The sequence below is a fragment of the Tamandua tetradactyla genome, chromosome 3 (assembly GCF_023851605.1).
Source record: "Tamandua tetradactyla isolate mTamTet1 chromosome 3, mTamTet1.pri, whole genome shotgun sequence".
Classification (NCBI taxonomy): domain Eukaryota; kingdom Metazoa; phylum Chordata; class Mammalia; order Pilosa; family Myrmecophagidae; genus Tamandua; species Tamandua tetradactyla.
This window is the reverse complement of record NC_135329.1, coordinates 103477849-103497776: the sequence shown is the minus strand read 5'-3', so window position 1 is coordinate 103497776 and position 19928 is coordinate 103477849. Positions and strand designations below refer to the sequence as shown.

General features: G+C 44.6%; 1 protein-coding gene across 9 annotated transcripts in view; it reads right to left on the bottom strand.

Annotated features, from left to right (window-relative positions):
- Positions 1-19928, bottom strand: part of MGAT5 (alpha-1,6-mannosylglycoprotein 6-beta-N-acetylglucosaminyltransferase) — a 376908-nt gene that overhangs the window by 202327 nt on the left and 154653 nt on the right. For all 9 annotated transcript variants that reach the window (XM_077153611.1, XM_077153615.1, XM_077153612.1 and 6 more), the window contains one exon: positions 4310-4474. In XM_077153611.1, the coding sequence (XP_077009726.1) occupies positions 4310-4474 (165 nt within the window). The remainder of the gene's footprint in view (positions 1-4309; positions 4475-19928) is intronic.

The following is a 19928-nucleotide window of genomic DNA, read 5'->3' as shown; positions in this document are numbered from 1 at the left end:
AGCATTCAAGTTCAAATACACAGCACCTTGTTCCCCAAATGCTAGAATATGCTACATGCTGCAGCTGATGCTTGAGAAATACAGGGCTGCCCCTTGCGTTGTGCCTGCAGTTTTGATTTCGTGACTGTGTTTCCCCAACTGACCTTGCAATTTCAAGTGCTCACCACACAAGGGGAATACTATCATTACATTTTGGCTTTTAGTGAACAGGCAGTGCTAGCCATTTACTCAGTTGATGCCAAATGACAAGTGGTTAGTAATAGGATAAACGCTCAAAAAAAAAAAAGAAAAGATACACATACTGTTCTCTATGTGTATCTGAGCTACACAATGTCCCTGTTATCTAAAATATGACAATCTAGAATTGTAACCATCACATTCTAGGAGGTTCCACAGCAGAAAACCACCATGGGAGGCTCAGTCATGATCAACAAAAAAGGAGCCCCACTTCTAGAGGGGTGTCTGCTGAGGTCTGAGAAAAGGAAATGAGATAGCAACTCCTAATGCCAAGCAAATTCCCACAATACAAATGGAGAAGAACTAGAAGGAGAAACTCCTTGTAGGGATACAACCAAATGCTGTCACCTCTAGCATCGTACAATCCACGTGCGCAGATTTACTGAGTCCCTTCAATGGGTGAAGCTTTGAACAAGATACTATGAGAAAACCAAAGATACAGCAAACACTGTCACAGGCCGCAGAAGACAAACGTTTTCATGATCAGATACCTACATTTTATAGTTTTCTCCCATTTAGGTATATGGCAAAGAATTATAGACCCAGTTTTAGTCTCTGTACTTCATAATTTAAAACCACAAAACTAGAGAAACACAGGATCAGTCTTTAAACAACAATGAACCATTCTCAAAGTAGAAAATTTTGACAAAAGGGCATGCAAGCCCTTTCAGGGAGAAATTAATTTACTGTGTGATTGGTTAAAGTGTGGGGATTTTAAAAACATCTCTTTTTATTCATTCAACTCCCCTTCCTCGTTAACAAGATAAACAGAGCTCAAAAATACAGTTCAATTCCATTCTTGATTTTAATAAAGTTCATTTCCACCTAAATTTCTCTAGGGGCACATTCACTTCCACACAATAAAAAAAATCCCTGGGGTGATAAATTTGGAAAGAAAAGCCGTTTTGGGTAAAATCTACATAGAACAGACCTAAACAGAGAAAGGAAAGGGGAGACACACAAACACACATGGCTACCTCTAAAAAAGAAAATAAGTTTAGAGAACCCTTCTTCAACTGCTAGGGTACTCAATTTAGAGGCAGTTTATAGACAACCAGAAGATACATCCACAAGCAATAACACACAACAGTAAGCAATCAGAGACATCAGCGAGCAATAAGACACCAGAGTAAGCAGCAAAGACACACCAGGGAGAACATTTCTGGGCAATTACCACATGGCTTAATGCAGGGAGGGAGTACAGAAACTTCATTTAACTAGGATAGGATCCCTATAAAAAGGCACATTCTCGCAGCTCAGGAGTCATTTCTGCGCCATGTGAAGATGGTCTGAGGACAGCCAACGAGAGAGTACAGAAAATCAGTGAGGACACCTCAGGATTGAAGACAGCAAACATACGCCCTGGTCCTTCCTTTTTTAGCACCAGAGCCTAACCTACTGACATGGAAAATATTTTTAAAAATAAATGTTGGTTAACTGACACAATATAACGGACCCTCCAGCCTCTGGGGGAAGTCAAGCAGGATGTTCAACATGCTGAAAGCCACTGCGGCCAACCGCGTGTCTAAGAAAGGGAAACAAACACACACACACACACACACACACACACACATACACAGAGAGAGAGAGAGAATTTATTTAACAGACAGGTCACCAAATACCCCAGGAAACTGCTGGCTCTCCTCCTCTAGGAACCTTTGAGAAAATGGCAGCACATGCTTTCAGGTTCATTCATGTAAGTTGATTTACAAATGGAAGGAGAGATGGAGCAAATGGTCACAGCCTCTTCTACACATGGCGCTGTGGGTCTCAGGCTGAGCTGGAGGGGGCTGTACCACCAGTGGTCCCCCTCTGGCCAAGTTCTTCAACTCAACAAGACATGTGAAACCACTTACTTCTCAAGAGTTGCTGAGAGGAAGTAAGAAAATCTGCATACCCCAAAGGATCAGAAACAACAACTAGCACCGACTAGATGGTCTCTAGATGTTAGTATCCTCTCCTCCTTCCAAGATTTATCTGGATCACCAACCATTTCTAGTCTGTCTCTCTTCCCTAAGACCCCTGTGGTTCAATCCTACCTACCTTCACCCCCAGCTCACACCGTGACCATGATTTGTGTTATTTTATGTATATGCATTATTTTCCGCACTGGTCAGTGAAAACCTTGGCGGTACAGGCTCCATACCCCATTCACATGAAAGATGCAGAGGTGTGAGACTGAGGTCAATTTGTTTCATTACTTTTTTATTTAGAGACTTTGTCGCTTCACAGAATTGAAGGGACAACTCTAAATTTGCTCCAAAATTCCCACAAAGGAGGGGGGAAACCCAAAAACAAAAGCAAAATGCTCTGCTTCTTTAAATATAACTGAAAGCACAGTGTTGGTGGCACACCTAAAGGAGACCCAAACTCTACGTTAATGGTTTAGGGAATATGCTCAAGAGATTACTTGTTAACTGAGTAAACCAGGTCAACACAAGGGGCCTGGATCCCACTCCAAGACTCACTGCCAGCTCCCTCCCCTTTCTTTCCTGGAGGTCCACCCACCACCTTCTGCCCTGTGACTTGATGTGCAGATGGGAAATCTCTCTGCAGAGCATGGCACACAAACAGGACAGCCAGAGGTAGTGTGATCCCCAAATCAGGGAAAAAAAAAGAATGACAGCAGAAATGTCTGCACGGGCCCTTAAGCTACAGGACAGAAGCAGTGGGGGGCAGCAGAGCTAAAGGCAGAACACCCCACTCTACCTCCAGAAATACAACACAGAACTGCGAGGAAATCAGACAGGACCTTTCCAATGGCATTCGCTACTGGGAATGGGAATGGGGGAGTAGAGCCCAGAGAGCCATGGGTTCCATTTATTAATAAGCCACTCAACACGGTGGGAGGTTTTCTTGTCTAATTACAGAAGCTGTTGGAAACTGCAGGGATGACAGGATTTATGGTCTAGATGACACTGCCTCTGTGTTGTAATTAAAAGTTATTTTTAATACCTTCGTTTGGTCAGACACTTTGGATTATTAGGAATATACTCTGCAATTTAAAACTTGCTAAAGGGCAAAGAACATAACAAAAAGGTAACACAACAAGCTTGCATAATGCGAAACAATTAAATGTTTTGATGCTGGGAGGTGGGGAAGGAAGAATCTCTACCACTTAAATCTGTTGAATTTTCACTAGAAAGAGGGAGAGGGAAACAAACAAGCTAAAAAGTGCATGAACCTAGATTTTCCAAATTCCAAAAGTAACCCAGCTATTTACTTTATTCATCAACTAGATTTTGGCTATCACCCACCAGAACTATAGACAGTTCCTCGTAACTGTTCACCCAGACCACCTCATTCTTGGGCTCTTCCCTTTCTCCTGGGACCCTAGGAAAAGACAGTGGTCCCTTATCAGGAGTGAGCCCTAGCTCAACACCAAGATGCAGGGGCAACCCCAGGGCTGTGCCGTAGGGAGTCCAGTGTAAGTTGTGGACCAAAACATGCTTTTTATATTATAAGGTTTGTTTTCACCCATTGCCCTTCTCTCATCCAAGATTCCAGTACCAAGAAGGCGCCAGACAAGATGCATCCCAGTGGGAATTATGTGGGGGTACTCATGAGCAGTACAGAGATTGGGAAAGGCCCACTTATTTCCCAAATATCTTTTCCAGAACTTATATTTCTTAACATATACATAGGAGGCATTTTCTACCATAGCAGCTCTAGCTTAACAAGAGTGGGGAGAGAATTTATTAGACATCACAGACTTTTGAGACTGACTGATAGAAGTGGGAAGGAGGATGGAATTCTAGCTGCTGATGGCTCCTCAGATGACCTCTATGTTCCATTTATCCATGCTATGAATCTTCTCATTACAAGTGACTGCTAGGAGCTCATCATGTGCAAATGTGTCATAAAAACTACCGCATATCACATATCATGATGAGGCTATAAAAACATTTTAACATCTGCTACTCAAACATAAATTTAAACCTAGCTTTACATGGTCATACCCAGCGTACAGAATTTGTATTTCACCACCGAGAACCACTGTGTTCCTTTATTCTTTTCCTAGTTCAAAGCAGGGTTTGATTCTATGCCAGGACATAGAAACGCCCACTCTTACCTGCCACATTAATTTTCTCAAGTGCCACTAAGCTGGGAACAGCTGTGGTGGAGTTGGTAGAGTTTGTTCCTGTGCCATTGATGACGAGATTGTCCACCTTTGACTCCAACTTGCCAATGCGCTGCAAAATATTATCCAATAACACAGCAAGGGTTTTCTTCAGATCTGTGAAAGAAAATACATACAAATATTTTTAAAGTCTTTGGCTACTACATGTCCACCTGACCCCTCTTTCTCTCTCCTCTCCTTTCTCCCTCTCTGTCTTTATCATAGAGAACAGACCTTCTCAAATGCTTCTGAAGTGGCACAAAGTACTGCTTGAAGACCTGTCCTAACAAGGCACATCTGAAAGATGACAGAAACCATCTTCGAGTGACCTAGAGCCTGTGAAACAAATCAATCTGTTCAGGAATGCATATCTGGCAACGCGTGGCATAATAAAATTATTTCCAGCTACTAGCCTGATAGAGAAAATGCTTTGTTACATAGTATCCTACCAGAGCACTTATTAAATTCCTCCGGCTTTAAGCAAGATGATTACTGCGGCACAAACTGACAACCCCAGTGTGCAACAAGGCCGTGAAGCAGCTTCTAGGTCATGGTCATCGCTACGTCTGTGGTTGTGTACTCGAGCACGCCCCAACTTTTTGGAACGTGTTTGACAATGCAGGTTACATATGCTAGTATTTAATAAAGGCTACAGTTCCAGATTTCCAGACAGGCGGATAGCCCAGAGTTGACAGTAATCAGATTTAGAAAAATACTTAAGGATGTAGAATAGGTTCATTTGTTTGTTCAACTTACTGAATAGCTACTATGTGCCCAGCATTCAGATGTTGCTCGAGATGCTGGGAATAGTCTCCCCTCTCCTCACAATCTGGCTCCAGATGAAGGAAGGAGTGGCACAAGCGCTTTGAGGATAAATTCTGGGAACATCGTCCTCACCCATAAACGAAACTTTACGAAGTTTGTACCCCAGACGGTGCACAAAGAAAGAGATGAACTTAGCCCCTCTGCTCTGGAAACTCAGACTCAAAGGAAAGCATGCTGGCATGCATATGTTGGAAAGACAGACGGACCACCCACTAGTCATCCACAAGAGTATAACCTAGACTCGTTTATAGACAGGGAGCGGGTAGGGGAGAAGAACACGGAAAGGGTAGCATGAAGTAGAAAAGTCCTGAGTTGAAACAAATGGTAAGGTGCCAGCTTCCATTCTGCTAGGAACACAGGCAAGCGACCTTTGAGAAGCTCTGATCGGGAAATAAAGACACACACGGTCAATTCACCGATTACAGACCACAGCCAATGAACCTGGGCCATGCTGCATTCACGTGGTTGTATTTTGCGAAGTGAAGGGAGAAACTCATCAAAGCAGAATCACAAATGCACAATTAATGTGAAAGCTTGTGTTATTAGTGGTTTACAGACAGCCTGGCTTGAATGGACGAAAAACTACAAACAGAAACAAAACCCACATCTTTACTTTACCCCAAAAGCCTGGGTTCTACATGTGTGGTATAATCTCATCTTGCTCTCACCCCCCGCCAAAGATCAGACTTCTGTACAATGTTAGGACTTATAGCAGTTTGTTCATTTGCTTATACAAATAAATACCTGACTAGGCCTATTTTTTTGTTCTTTGGTACGTACCTTATTTACAGGTACTAGCATGTGCTGGCCCCTGAATTAGAGCAGTGCAGTAAAACCACACAGCTTGTAGCAAAGAAAGTGGAAGTGAAGTAACATTTACCGAATGCCTATTACATGCCATGTATACATACAAGCAACTCAGTTCATCTCCCATCTTCCCTGTGAGGCAGGCACAACTCCATTTTACAGACAAGAAAACTGAGATTCACAGAACTCAAGTAATATGCTCAAATTCCATAAATAAGTCAGTATGGGAACTTAATTCATGTCTGCTTACTTCCCTGATGCCCGGCTGGGAACAGCCAGAAGTCGGGAACCAGGGTAGAGAAAAAGAAACCCCAAGTATGAAGTTCAGCATCTTCTGCCCACAGCCGAGTGGGGCCATGCTTCCTGGGTTTGAGTCCCGCTCTCCTTTCCTGTTTCCTTATTTGTAAGAGAGGGCTAAAAAAAAAAAGCCTACCACTTCGGGGTTGTTATGCAGACATAATGAGTTACTATTTACAAAATATTTTGCACATAGCCTGGCACATAATAAGCACTACATGGCTGCCTGTTAAATATATAAACATTTGGAAAAAAAAAAAAAACCCTTCCTCTGGAAAGTACTTTCATCCTTCCTAAATAAATCCCTGCCTGGGGAGTGATGCCAAGCTTCATCTCTTTATCCAAAGTGTCGTGAAGTCATTTTCTGCGAGACTCACAGTGTGTTCCTGGCACCTCATTAGCTGGCAGAGGCAGTAGGTGGCAGTCCCCAGCTCTGTTCTTACTCTGACCCTAAGGCACTGACAGGTTCTCCAGGGTTCTGGAGATTGCCAGAGGCAAGCTATGCACATGGGGCAACTGTGCCACTGAGAACGGTTGTGTGCAGCACAAAGAAGCAAGCCTCAGGCCTAGGGTGTCATCACCCAAGTCTCCAGCCTCTGCCTGGAGCCTGTCCCGCAGGCCAAGGCGCCCCTGCATAAGAATGGCATTTAACTATTACTGGCAATTAGAGTTAGAGACCCACAAGCTCTGGTTTGGTTTAACATAGGGTTTCACAGCCTGGGCACTTTTGACATTTGGGACTGAGGAGTCCTTTGTGGCAGGAGCTGTCCTGAGTGTTTCGGGACGTTTAGAAGTGTCCCTGACCTCCACTCACTGGATACCTGCAGCACCTCTCCAGCTAACAACCACAAGCGTTTCCAAACATTGCCAAATGCCCCCATTTGAGAACCACTGAATTAGGCTTATTTCCCCAACCCTGTTATTCCCCACTACCCCTCTGTGTGGGTATTCAGAGGGAATCATGGTGGAAGGGCACAGGAGAGGGAGCTGAAGAGTGAGGCACGTGCTTGCTGAATGCTCGTGAAATGCGCATTACACGTGACTCAAACTCATGGGGGAGCTGGAGGCATGGCTACAAATGCCATGCGAAGGGGCAGTGCAGGATGCCCGCCGTCCTCCCTGTGGAGGGTTAGCTGATGCCCATGGTCTCTCAGAGGCTGTTAAACTTTTTTTTTTTTTTTGTATGCTATATGGTGGGGTCACACTTCATTCTTTTTCCATGTGTGTATCCCATTATTGCAGCACCATTCATCGAATATTTGTTTGTTTTTCTTTCTTTCTTTGCTTGTTTTCGGGAAGTGCATGGGTGGGAGTTGAATCCTGTGTCTTCCGCAGGGCAGGTGAGAATTCTACCACTGAACTACCCTTGCACCCCCGAGGCTGTTAACCTTTTGGAACCATGTTACAGATTAACGGGATTACTGCACAGTCACTGACCCACAGCAGTCGGTGCTACTTGGTGGAGCACACCTGTGTTAGTTTCCTATTGCTGACAGGACAAACTATCACAAGCTTAGTGGCTTGGATTAGTGCAAATTAATTATCTTACATTTCTGGAGGTAAGGAGTCTGAAAATAGAGCTCTGGGGGCTAAAGTCAAGGTGTCGGCAAGGCTATCCTTTCCTGGAGACTCTCGGGAACAATTTGTTCTCAGTTTCTAGAGTCCGCCGGCATTCCTTGGTTCACAGCATCACTCCAGCCCCTGCCTCTGTCTTCCTATCTTTGTTCTCAGACAACCCTCCTTTCCCTCAGAAGGATCCTGTGAGCACCTTGGGCCTGCCTCACGATCTTTAACTTAATCCTGTGTGCAAAGTCACTTCCTCCATGTTGGTGGCATAGTCACGGGTTCTGAGGGCTAGGGTGGGGCCATCTTTGGGGGACCCCACCCCAAGGCCCTAGGTAGGCAGCAAAGTTTTCACGTCAACCGTTAAGATATCCTTCCTCCGTTCTCAAAGTACAGTCCCCTTATGAGGGTAATCTACTGCCTCCTGTTGAGCCCGTCTACCACAGATCGGTCTTTTCTGACCTTATGACATGCTAGGAAGAGGGGTGTTCATGATGGTGAAGAAGGACGCTGATACTCGGCATCACAACTGCCACCCCCAGTCTTCTTTTACCCTCCTGCCCGCCACCATCAATGGAGCAGCCACCGTCCTAAACTCTTCACACACAGAGACTCAGTGGATCCTGCCAAGATAATGAGGGTGGTGGTCTTGTTCCCATCCCCATTTTACAGACAAGTAAACCACAACCCAGAGAGCTTAAGCAACAGGCAGACCCAGGATTCAAACCCAGGCAGTCTCATTTCAGAGCCGACTGCTCTCATCCCCATACCAGACTGCCTCACAGGAAAACCCATGGGGCTGCCCACCAGCAAGCATTTTTGCCCTGTTGCTACTTGTTAGAGGTCAACACCCCAGGGCTTCAGCCATGTCTTCTTGTAAATCACGTCCCACCTACCCTTAAGACTTGCTGTGGCATCACTGTCCTGTGAGCAGCTCCATTGGCCTGACCCAGGGTCACTAAACATCAGCCAGCCGCCTGATAAATCAAGTGGCTCAACCTGAAACAATCAACAATCTGCCTTTATTCTTAGGGTCAACCCGTGTCCTCCCCAATGTATTGAGGTCCTAACCCCCAGTGCCTCAGAATGTGACCTTATCTGGTAATAGGGTCATTTCAGATGGAATTAGTTAAACTAAAAAGGCCAAAGTGGATTAGACAGAAAGGCCTAATGCACTATGATGGGCGCCGTAAAAAGAACAACTAGTCTGGGAGGAGAGGACACCATGTGAAGACTGGGGCAGATATGGCAGTTATGCTGTCACCACCCAAAGAACGGCAGTGATTGCCTGCAAACCACTGAAAATAGTCTAGAAGAGGCAGGAAAGGATTCTTCTCCCACGTTTCAGAAAAAGTATGACCATATCCACACCCTAAATTTGAACTTCCAGCCTCCAGGATTGTGAGAAGAGAAATTTCTGTTGTTACCCGGATTGTGTGTGGGACTTTGTTACAGCAGGCCCAGGACACTGAGATGGTTCCTTCTGACTTAAAATGAAGATGTACTATAAGGCTGTCAAAAACCTCAGACTCTCTAGTCACTTCAGGTGGGTAGGCAAACTCTCTATTCCAATATGAAAGTAACCAAAGCTCATTTGCAACTCAACCAGCAATTAGAGCCATTATTTCAAAGTAAGCCAACACAAAATTAAACATATTAGCAGTAAAATGTACAAAAACAAAGCTTACGCTGGGCCCCATCTTCGTACTCAGCAAATAGCACAGTACCCGGTACCCACAGGCACTCATACAAGTGTGTTGCCCAAGAGATTAAGTGGATGAATGAATGAATGAACTTCCCACAAATAAGACTAAATTATCACATCTTTCCAAGTGATGAAATTATTTCTTGCCTTTGAATTTTACCTGCCAAAACTGTTAAAAGTATTATTGCAATTTTAAACTAATACTGGAATATTTTCGGTTACATTTTAGTCTTGATGGTAACCCTTTTCTCCAATAAGACCATACACCCCAGAACAATTTCTATAGAATATTAATAAAGAAATGAGGGGGGAAATATTCCTCCAAGTTCTAGTGTAATATTTTTATATTTACCATTGTGTTTTACAACTGTTGGAGCAGTTAAATGTGCCCTCAGCAGAATTATAATTTTCAGGCACTAACAGTGCTTGAAACAAACTTCGTAAGTTTGTGCTTCAAAATCTTAGCAATAAAAATTTGATCCCAATGTTACTACTGCAATTTAGTGTTCCTAAGATACAGTAAATAGCACAGTGTCTGGTACCTTTATTGTAGACAATAAAGACGAGTTCAAAGTAGTAAAAAACATTTAAAATATCCATCTGGAGAAAGTGAATTTTCCTTCTTTATGCCAAAAGTTCTTTGATAAATAGTGAGATCTACAAAACTGCATTAGAACAGGTGCCAAAGGCTTCCATAGGTTTTCATTTCCAGGAAGCCATGAAATCAGGGAGCAAAAGGGAAGATTCTGACACATCCTTGAAGATGACAGTCAAGGAGATATCACTCTCTATACTTTCTTCCATATCTAGAAGCTGCTGAGACAATATTCGGTAGTAGAAAGGGTTTTTCCATCCTGCTGATGGAAAAAAGGTTTGTAGGTCTATCAGCTATGGCTGTGAGATCAGCTGATAAACCCCAACTGACCAGATCATCAAGTCAATCAGTATTTGAAGAAAGGCCATGGAAACCCCATTCCCCTGGGACATGCCTCTAAAAGCTGTGGTCCTCACCCCTGCTGCATATCACTCTCACCGTGGAGTAGGAGGTCCCAAGCCCCATCGTCAGCATAGGGCATCAGAATCTGTGGAACCTACATTTCAAGGATTCTGAGGCATGGTCAAGGTGGAGAACTACTTTTAAGGGGTAACCAGACCATGGTTTGCAGGCACAGAACAAACTGTGCCATGAGCAAGGACTTATCTAAGCTGCCAGAAATCATTTACACCGGTCCTTGCTCCTAACTCAAATCTCTCTTCACCATGGTTGCCCTGAGAGGCAGAGAGAGAACCAAGAAGAGAGCCACAGAACATCTTCACCTGCTGCTTTGCAGAAACCCAGCAAGACAGGGTGTTAATGAGAAAAGAAGGTGCTAATGAAATAAGAATTAACCCCGGCTTCTCATTTCCATCGACTGCCATGAACAGCAAGTTTCATCAATTACATATTTTTAAATTCACTTTAAAGTGACCTTCCTAGAGGAAGATAATACAGTTATTGACATGATGAAAATGCAATCCATTTATTATCTACGAAGGAGTGTTATCTATCAAAGCAACGCTATTTAGAAAAGACAAGAGTGATATTAATAACAGATAAGAGCTGGAAACAATGAAAACACCAAGCAATAAGATTAAATTAAATTATGACCATCCATTCAGAACAAAGAGTAAATTGCTAGACTGTAAGCTGGGTGAGGCCAGACGCATGCCTTGTCATCTCTGTTTATTGCCAGCAATTATCAATATCAGGAGCTCAATAAGTATTTACTGATGAATGGAAAATATCTAATGCACAAGGAAACACAACAAGGATGAGTTTTAAAAGCTGCATATAAAATATGATCGCAATTCTAAAAAGATTGTATAGATATGCCTCCATATATATACATCCATACCTATCTACACAAAAAATAAAAAGAACTGGAGGGAATAAAAATCATATCAGCGGTAAGATCTTGTGTCTGCGGATAAGTAGTAGTTTCATTTTTTAAATTTCTTCTTCAGAGTTCCTCATGTGCTTTCAATTTTACATAAAAATTCATAGTGCTTTCACAATCAGAAAGGGGCTAAAGCTATTTTTTATTGTAGTAATATATACATGCAACCCCAAATCTCCCATTTTAACCACATTCAGGTGACAATTCGCTGTTGTTAATTATATTCACAGCACTGTGCTATTAGCAACATCCATTATCCAAGTCAAATGCTATTTTAAACATACATACACTGGATTCTACCCTCAGAACTCAAGGTATTGGCCACAAGTACCCTGCTATTGGTAGAAAGGTCCTGCCAGGAATGCCTCCCCTCAGTGACCCTGTCTCTTTCATTGGAACGTTTCAGGCAATGCAAAGGACAATTCCCCTGCAGGTCACCTTACGAACAGGTGTTCATTGCAGTTGGCACCAGGCTGCAACGTGAAAGCGTGCTGCACAATTATCAGGCAGCACAAATGTGCCTGGGATGCTCGATATCATTGACCAACTTTCCCTCCTGAGTTCAAAGCTGCTGATTGAAGCACTGACCTCAACGTGTATCTGGAAGTGAAAGTTGTTCCTGGGAAAGCCATTAGTATTTCCAAGGAACTTTCTAAGGAGGAGAATCTGAGACAAGATTCTATCAAGGCCTGTTAGAGATATCCCTTATGGAAGTCGCAAATGCCAGAATGGAGTTCTCTGAAGTTTCCTTACACCCTGCCAGCTGCGCGGAATGGGAAATAAGCATCTGATCCCTTTTTCAGACCAGGAAAGGACTCAGAGGCGCTGAGACATCAAGCCCCTGGTAGCTCAAGGTGCATGCCACAGAGGGGCTGGGCGGATCTGGGATCTGCAGACTGGTCCAAAGCCCACATCCCTCCCCACCAGGGAAAAGCAGCCTTGCACACTGCTCCCTCTTGCTCATCACTCTACCGGAACTATCACCACCACCAACACCCACTGCAGATTCAAAGGTGAGCCTGGCCACACACAGCTGATCTTACCATTCACAGACAGGTCTCTACTGAACAGGACAATGACAATCATATCACCAGTCTCTAAAATGCCAAGTCACTCTGTGTAGTTAGCACACCTTTAGAAAGGGCCTGGGGAAGAGCCCAACAGCCCCTCTCTACACTAAGAGTCTGGAGCCCAGCATCGGTGTCATTTAAAAGTAGTCCCGGGTGATTCTCGTGCACCATCCTTTCCTTTCCTTGTGCAGGATGGAGACAAGCCTGCCGCCTCCTGGGGCAGTCATTTCCTCTCATATCTGGTCGGCTCAATCCCCTGTAATTAATTGCTAAGGACAGCTACCTCCAAGGCTCCAGAAACCGCATGTTCGATTCCAAGTAGACATGGAAAATTTTGGTTGTGTGATGACAACACAGGTACATTCAGGCCAGGGTTGGTAATGACCAAAAGTAAGAAATGCATTTTTCTAACCCAGGTGCTCTGTGAGGCTTGTCGCATGCAGTCTTCACCACCACCCTAGGAGGGTAAGTGATATCAACCTCTACAGGAGAGGAAGCAAGCTTGCCAGAGATCACTGACCTGCTCAAAGTCACATATCTAATAAGGGGCAGGGCCCTGCCACAGCCCATATATAAGCACTCCCTAAACTGCCTTCCAGAATAAACACTGGTTCCCATGTCAGAATCGTGCATAATAGCAACTTGCAGGCTTCCAGGATGAGGCATCTGTAGGCTTCTCTTTCCCTGCTGCACAAAAAAAACACGACTACTGTGACTTTCCAATTTATCCCAGCTGTGAGTCTGCCACACAGATACTCCAGGTTCCTGCCTGTTACTCACACCTGCAATGCCTACTGTGCACTGCAGTCACAGGTTCCTTCTGACAATCACTCATGTCTGCAATACCTACTATGCACCAAACACAGCTTCCTGCCAGTCATTCACACCTCAAATACCTACTATGTGCCTGACACAGCTTCCTGTTGCCAGTCACTCACAACTGCAATACCTACTGTGTGCCAGTCAGACCCTCACAGTTTCCTGCCACCATTTACTCAGGCTTCAATAACTATTGTGTGGAATCAGATACTCCAGGATTCCTGTCACCCGTCACTCACTCCTGCAATGCCTACTGTGCACCACACGGACACTCCCAGGTTCCTGCTGCCAGTCACTCACACCTGCAATACCTACTGTGTGCCAGGCACTATGCCAAGCCCCAGGAGTAGAGTGGGGAGACAAAGCAGGCAAAAATCCCTACTCTTTAGAAGATTTCCTTTGAAGTGGGGGAGAGAGGATAAATGAATGACATTAACAGGTGACCTTAGGTAGTTTACGTGCTGTGAAGCATGAGAACGACGGTGGGGATCAGGCACTTCAACAGTGAATCGAAGGAGAAAAGGAAGTGAACCCTGAGCTATCTGGAGGGAGGGGGCAGAGAAAACAGCAGATGCAAAGGCTTAGAGATATGAAAATGCCTAGGTGCCATCCCAAAGCCTCTTTTTAGAAGTAGCTGTGGTGCCCAGGTAGACATGAGAAGAGGGAAAAGCTCCTGAGGGTGGCCGTGGTGGCAGGAGATCTGCCTAGGCAATTCCGGCAGAAAGTCACCAGGAGACGACTGAGAATCGGGGTGAAGTGAGCTGAGGACCCATCCCTTTGGGGACTGGCACACTCTGAGCCTGACTGTCACATCCTCTTATGTTCGTCTTCAGCGACCCAGGACTTTAAAGCAGTGGAGTGAGGTCCCAGTGACAAGGGGGTAGAAAAATAAGCCCACACTTTTCCCAGAGACCCTTATTCTGATTTTACTCCTCCTGCCTAAAATCCTCCTGTGCTGCTCCACAAGCCTGTGGCAGGGCTGGGCCGGGCGGGGCGGGGCTGTCTCTACCACAGGAATGCCAGAGAGGCCTCAAGCCCCAAAGAGGCCCATTTTTAGGCACGCCGCTTTTCAAAGCGGAAAACCACTTATTCAATCGTGCCAACCACGTCACTGTAGAGCAACCCAGGCCTCCTTAGACACCCAGCTATTTTTACTTTTTCCCTACCAGTTTCACTCTCAGTCCAAGTTCAGGGTATTTCCCTCGAGGGCAGGGAATTTCTACCTCAGCAATGCTGGTTTCCCACACCACCCCACAAAAGTCCCAGCCTGCCGATAAACAGTCCCTTCGTCATATTTGTAGGAACAGAGGCAAAAAGAAAATAGTAAGTAATTTTAAAAAATAATAATAACCTTTACAGGTTTGTATTTCTATTCTAATTGAATTGTTTTTTTAAAATTCTTTATCATAGATGTTTTTATCTGCCAAAGTTGCCAGAATGCAACATACCAGAGATGGACTGGCTAAAAATAAAAGGGGATTTATTTACTTAAAAATGTATAATTCTTCAGAGGAAAGGCAGCTAGCTTTCATCTGAGGTTCTCTCTTACAAGGGAAGGCACAGGGTGATCTCTGCTGGCCTTCTCTCCAGGCCTCTGGGTTCCTATAGCTTTCCCCAGGGTGATTCCTTTCTGCATCTCCAAAGGCCTGGGTTGAGCAGCACTGCTGAGATGCGGTATGCTGAGCTGCTTGGGCTGTGCTACGTCTCCCATTTAAGCACCAGCCAATTAAATCAACCACATTCATTGCAGCAGGCACACCTCCTAGCCGAGCACAGATGTAATCAGCAACAGATGAGCTTCACATGCCATTGGCTCATGTCCACAGCAATAGAACTAGGCACCTTCACCTGGTCAAGTTGACACCTGAATCTAACTACCACAATAGACATGAAATGAAACACAGGTAAAAGCCCTTGTCTGAAGCTCAGACGTTACCTAGGTCTTGCAGCCTTGGGCAACCACAGTCTCACCGCGAGGAGCCTCCCCTGGGCTTCAGTGCAGAAGCTGAAATGGTGTGAAAGTCTGTGAAATGGGCATCATTTCCCAGTGAGGGCCACCTGAAGCCCGGAGTGGCCACCTCTCCGTTTTCCCCAAGCAGCATCCAAAAGCTCCACCCTGCTTTCCTCACCATACACACTCATGACCCTCCTTAAGGAAACAGGAGGAACTTCCTTCCTTTGTTATCTCCCACCCTCCTGTGCAGGTGGTTGTGGATTGCCAGGTGGGAGAGGAAGCCAGCACCAGGCAGGAGAAGCTGGCCCTGTTCAGGCACAAGAGCCTCCCCATCATCTCTCCCACCCAACCCTCTCAAAGCCTGCCCATCACCCAGAAACCGCTGCCCTCTGCTCACTTCTTGGGCTCTCCACCTTCCATGCTGCTTCCTGCTCACTTTGGGTGAGGGCAGGGCTCTCTCTGCTCTGCCCCCTGGATTAACATACCCACCCTGGGGTCTGGCACATGCGTGCCTTCCGCTTGGTGGGCGTGGCCTCACACCCCCCCAACGCCATCCCCAGGCCACTACTGGGTATCATCTGGGTTAAATGACAACTCCTCAGAAAGTCCACTTCTACCTTCTCTTCAGGTAGTTTTATCACATCCCCGCTTGTCACTTCCCGTCCTGAAATTTATTACCACTTGACAGTCTCTTGTTTATTATTTCTCCTCTCCAAAGAGAACATAGCATTAGGGAGAACAGGGATGTCTGACTCTTTCCTACCGTATCCCCAAAGCCCCGGCAGCCCTTGGCACACACCAGCTGGTGGCATGTACATTTCCCACGATGCCAGGCTTGAAGGGTAGGAGCGTCTAGACTCAAGAAGTTCAGGGAATTAGGAGGCAGCAGAAGGCAAGGAGGGGTAGGCGGACAGGACCCAGAAGTGGAAGCAGTAGTTGGGCATCCTGCAAACAGGATATGGGGAGTGAGGGGCTGGGTGCTGGCAGGGAGAAGCTGAGGGCCCACAGCTGCTGCAGCCAGAGCTGGGAGCTGCTCCCAGGGCAGAGCGCCCGGGTACAGGGAGGTAAGCCTGGGAGACTCCTCAGGGTTACCTCCTCCTTCCAGGATTGGTCATTAGCGAACAGAAATGGCCCAGGGCTGCCCTGCTAGAAAACAGGTGACCACAGAAGTTCACAATTTGGGTCAGATCATCACAAAAAGGGATCAGTTCACATCAGAAACAAGAATGGCATTAAGTGGGGTGAGTGACACCATTCATTGACACAATTTCTGGGACATCAGTGATAGGCGTGGTTCCCCTGCCATACTGATCTGGGAGGCACAGATGAGGCTGGACTGGGGAGAGCTCCTGAGGCTCTTATGGTTGAAGGCCAAGAGCCAACATGCTCCCCTCAGGACTATAGAAATATACACAGAAACACCCCCTACACCCCAAGATGAGGGCACCGAAGGACCCACCCACACTCTTAGTGCACTGGTTCTCAAAGAGAGGGGAGGGAGATGGAAGGGTGAGAGAAAATGAAGGGTGGGATTCAGTATGTTTTAGCTGTTATGTAAATAAATACTGGTAGTATCATTTTTCTGCTATTATAACCAATACAAATGAATGGATATGACTGTGTGCCAATAAAATTTTATTAATACAAACTGACAGAGGGCCAAAGTTGGCCCATAGACCAGTTTGTTGAACCCTACTCTAGGATCTTAATTTAGAGATTCTAATAAGTCAATAATAATCTAAAATCAGCTACTTAAATTCTTCAAATACCTGCCACAGTGACAGAAGACCCATTGATAACACACCCTGAGAGCCTCTGTCTAATTATACCAACACAGGGAAGGGAGAAAGAAGGATGGGGAGTCAATGAAAGCAGATGCAGACACAATCCCAGTCATATAAGACCAGCTCTTCATTTTTCCAGAGCAGACATTTGGGCATTATGCTGCATATGTAGCAAAAAAAGACTATAAATGGAAGACCCATGCATCCTCTTCACCACCCTGCCAAGTGAACCAAATCACTGAACGTCCTCCCATCCCTGCATCTCCATTCATAACTGCAGAGCTATCTGCCTGATACTAATGGATTACAGGAAAGCACACATCATTAAAACGGCTCCCCACTTCTCCAGGACTGGACCTGGACTGCACCAATTCCTGGCTCTACTCTCTTGCTCAATCCATGTTGTTGGTGCCCAGAACTGGGAAATGGGGGAAGACTGGCTGTCAATTTTTAATTTGTTTTTGCATGGGCAGGCATTAGGAATCGAACCTGGGTCTCTGGCATGGCAGGCAAAAAGTCTGCCTGCTGAGCTGCCATGGCCCGCCCTGGGCTGTCACATTTTAAATAACCAAAATCAGTTATCTGCTTGAGAATTTTCACAAGAGCATTGTGTTAAATAGCGTTTGCTGTTTCTACTCTTAGTGCACTGGTTCTCAAAGAGAGGGGAGGGAGATGGAAGGGTGAGAGAAAATTTGCCCCCTAGGAGACCATTTGCAATGTTGGGAGGCATTTTTGATCATCATAGCTAGGGGATGCCACATCTAATTGATAGAAGCCAGGGATGCTACAACACACAGCCTACAATATGTGGGACAGCTGCCCACAATAAGGAACTATCTACCCCAAGATGTCAGTAATGCCAAGGTTGAGAAACCAGTCTTAATGGGATTTCATCATGTGATGAGTCCCAACGTCTCAAGCATATATGCACAGTCCAATTAAATTGCAGAAATTTCACTCCCAAGACTATTTTGATTGGCATGTCAGGTTGATTTGATGAAAAAGAAATACAGCAGAGTAAGACTTGTTAATGGGGCCTTTTTGTTTGTTTCTGAGAAAAGATTTACTCTGCCAAGGTTCATCTATAAAGGAACAAGTTGGAATAAAGAATGTCTATGGTGTCTTTGAGGACCAAAGCCCTATGATTCTAAGCATACAAGGTGGTAGAAATTCTAATGTTCTACTCTGGGAGTGTCTGGTAATTTTTTAAAAATAATATCTCTGTATGGTGGAAGAGCTAAGACTATATCATTGCCCATTAGAATATGGAGGGCAGCCTGCTCTATGAGAATTTTAGCAGTGCACTGAAATAAAAACAGCCACAATAACTAGGGAAATTGATGGTCTAAAAATTTACTTTTCATGTGGCTTTTTCTTCCCATTGAAAATATGCGATAGACAGATAAAAAAAGAGGAGGAAATTACTATTGGGCTAATCCCTTTTCTCCTTTTTAGAGGCTGAATCACAAAAGACATGATCACATCTTAATCTGCTTTCCTGTGGGTGTGCACCCATTTGTAAACAGGACCTTTGAAGGTGTTATTATTAGTTAAGATGTGGACTCTTCTGAACAGGCTCTTCAAAGATCCGATTTAGATGAAGCCAAACTGAATCAGAGTGGGCCTCAATCATATGAATGGAGCCCTTATAAGCAAAGGAAATTTGGATACAGTCAGTAGTAGCCAAAAGCAGGAGAAACCACAGAGAGAAACTGTCATGTGAAGGGCAGCCATGCCCAGAGCCCTATAGACTTTGGAGAAAGGATATCTTACCAAAACCTTGGTTTTGGACTTCTAGACTCCAAACCTGTGAGCGAATAGGCTCCTGTTTTTTAAGTTTGTGTTGTACTTGTGATAGCAGCCCTGGAAAACTAAGCCACCCCCACAAATGTGTAACAAGGATGCATAGAACCAGGAACTTTAAAACATCATAAACGAAAGGCATGTGGCTCGTTACATAACTAGATGATGACAAATGGCTCTTTTTATTTTCCTGGTGGTTTATATACCTTATTCCGGAAATGTCACAGAAGATTTAAGATAATGAGTAATTTAAACATGTGTCCCCTAAAAAAACCACTTAGTTGTTCTTCAACATGGCCCTCAAAGTGAGGCTTCATTTTTTTACACCATCAGATCAAAACTGGTGACATTTTATTCAGATATTTGAAAAGCCAATACCTACAGACACTGCAATATCTTGAAGCGATAGACCAAAAGCAGATATGTGCAATGCAAATAAGCAATCAAAAAGTATTTCTAGGGCGGGCCGCGGTGGCTCAGCGGGCAGGAGTGCTTGCCTGCTATGCCGGAGGACCCCGGTTCGATTCCCGGCCCCAGCCCATGTAAAGAACAAACAAACAAACAAAATATAATAAAACAAGAAAATGTTTAAAGATGTTTCCCTTTCTTCCTCCCTTCCTTCCATCCTTCCTTCCTTCTCTCTGTCTTTCCTTCCCTTCCTCCCTCTCTCTAAAAAAAAAAAAAAAAAAAAAAAGTATTTCTACACTGTTCTTGAGAAGCAATCATGTTCTCCTTATGAAAAAAATACATGAAATAGAAAAATAAGCAAGTGCCTTGGACTTTTTTGAAAAGAAGAAATATACGTATAATAGAGTAGGATTTCATGTGTTTGCACGTTTTCAAGGTCATCATTTGAACTCTGCATACTTCAGAAAACCTTCCTTCATGGCGTCACAAAGTATAACCCCATCCTTTCTCCACCTCCTCCAGCCCATTCTTGTATTTCATTTATATTAAACATCTCAGACACTGAGACGAACTGAACTCAGACTCAATGATTAGACTTC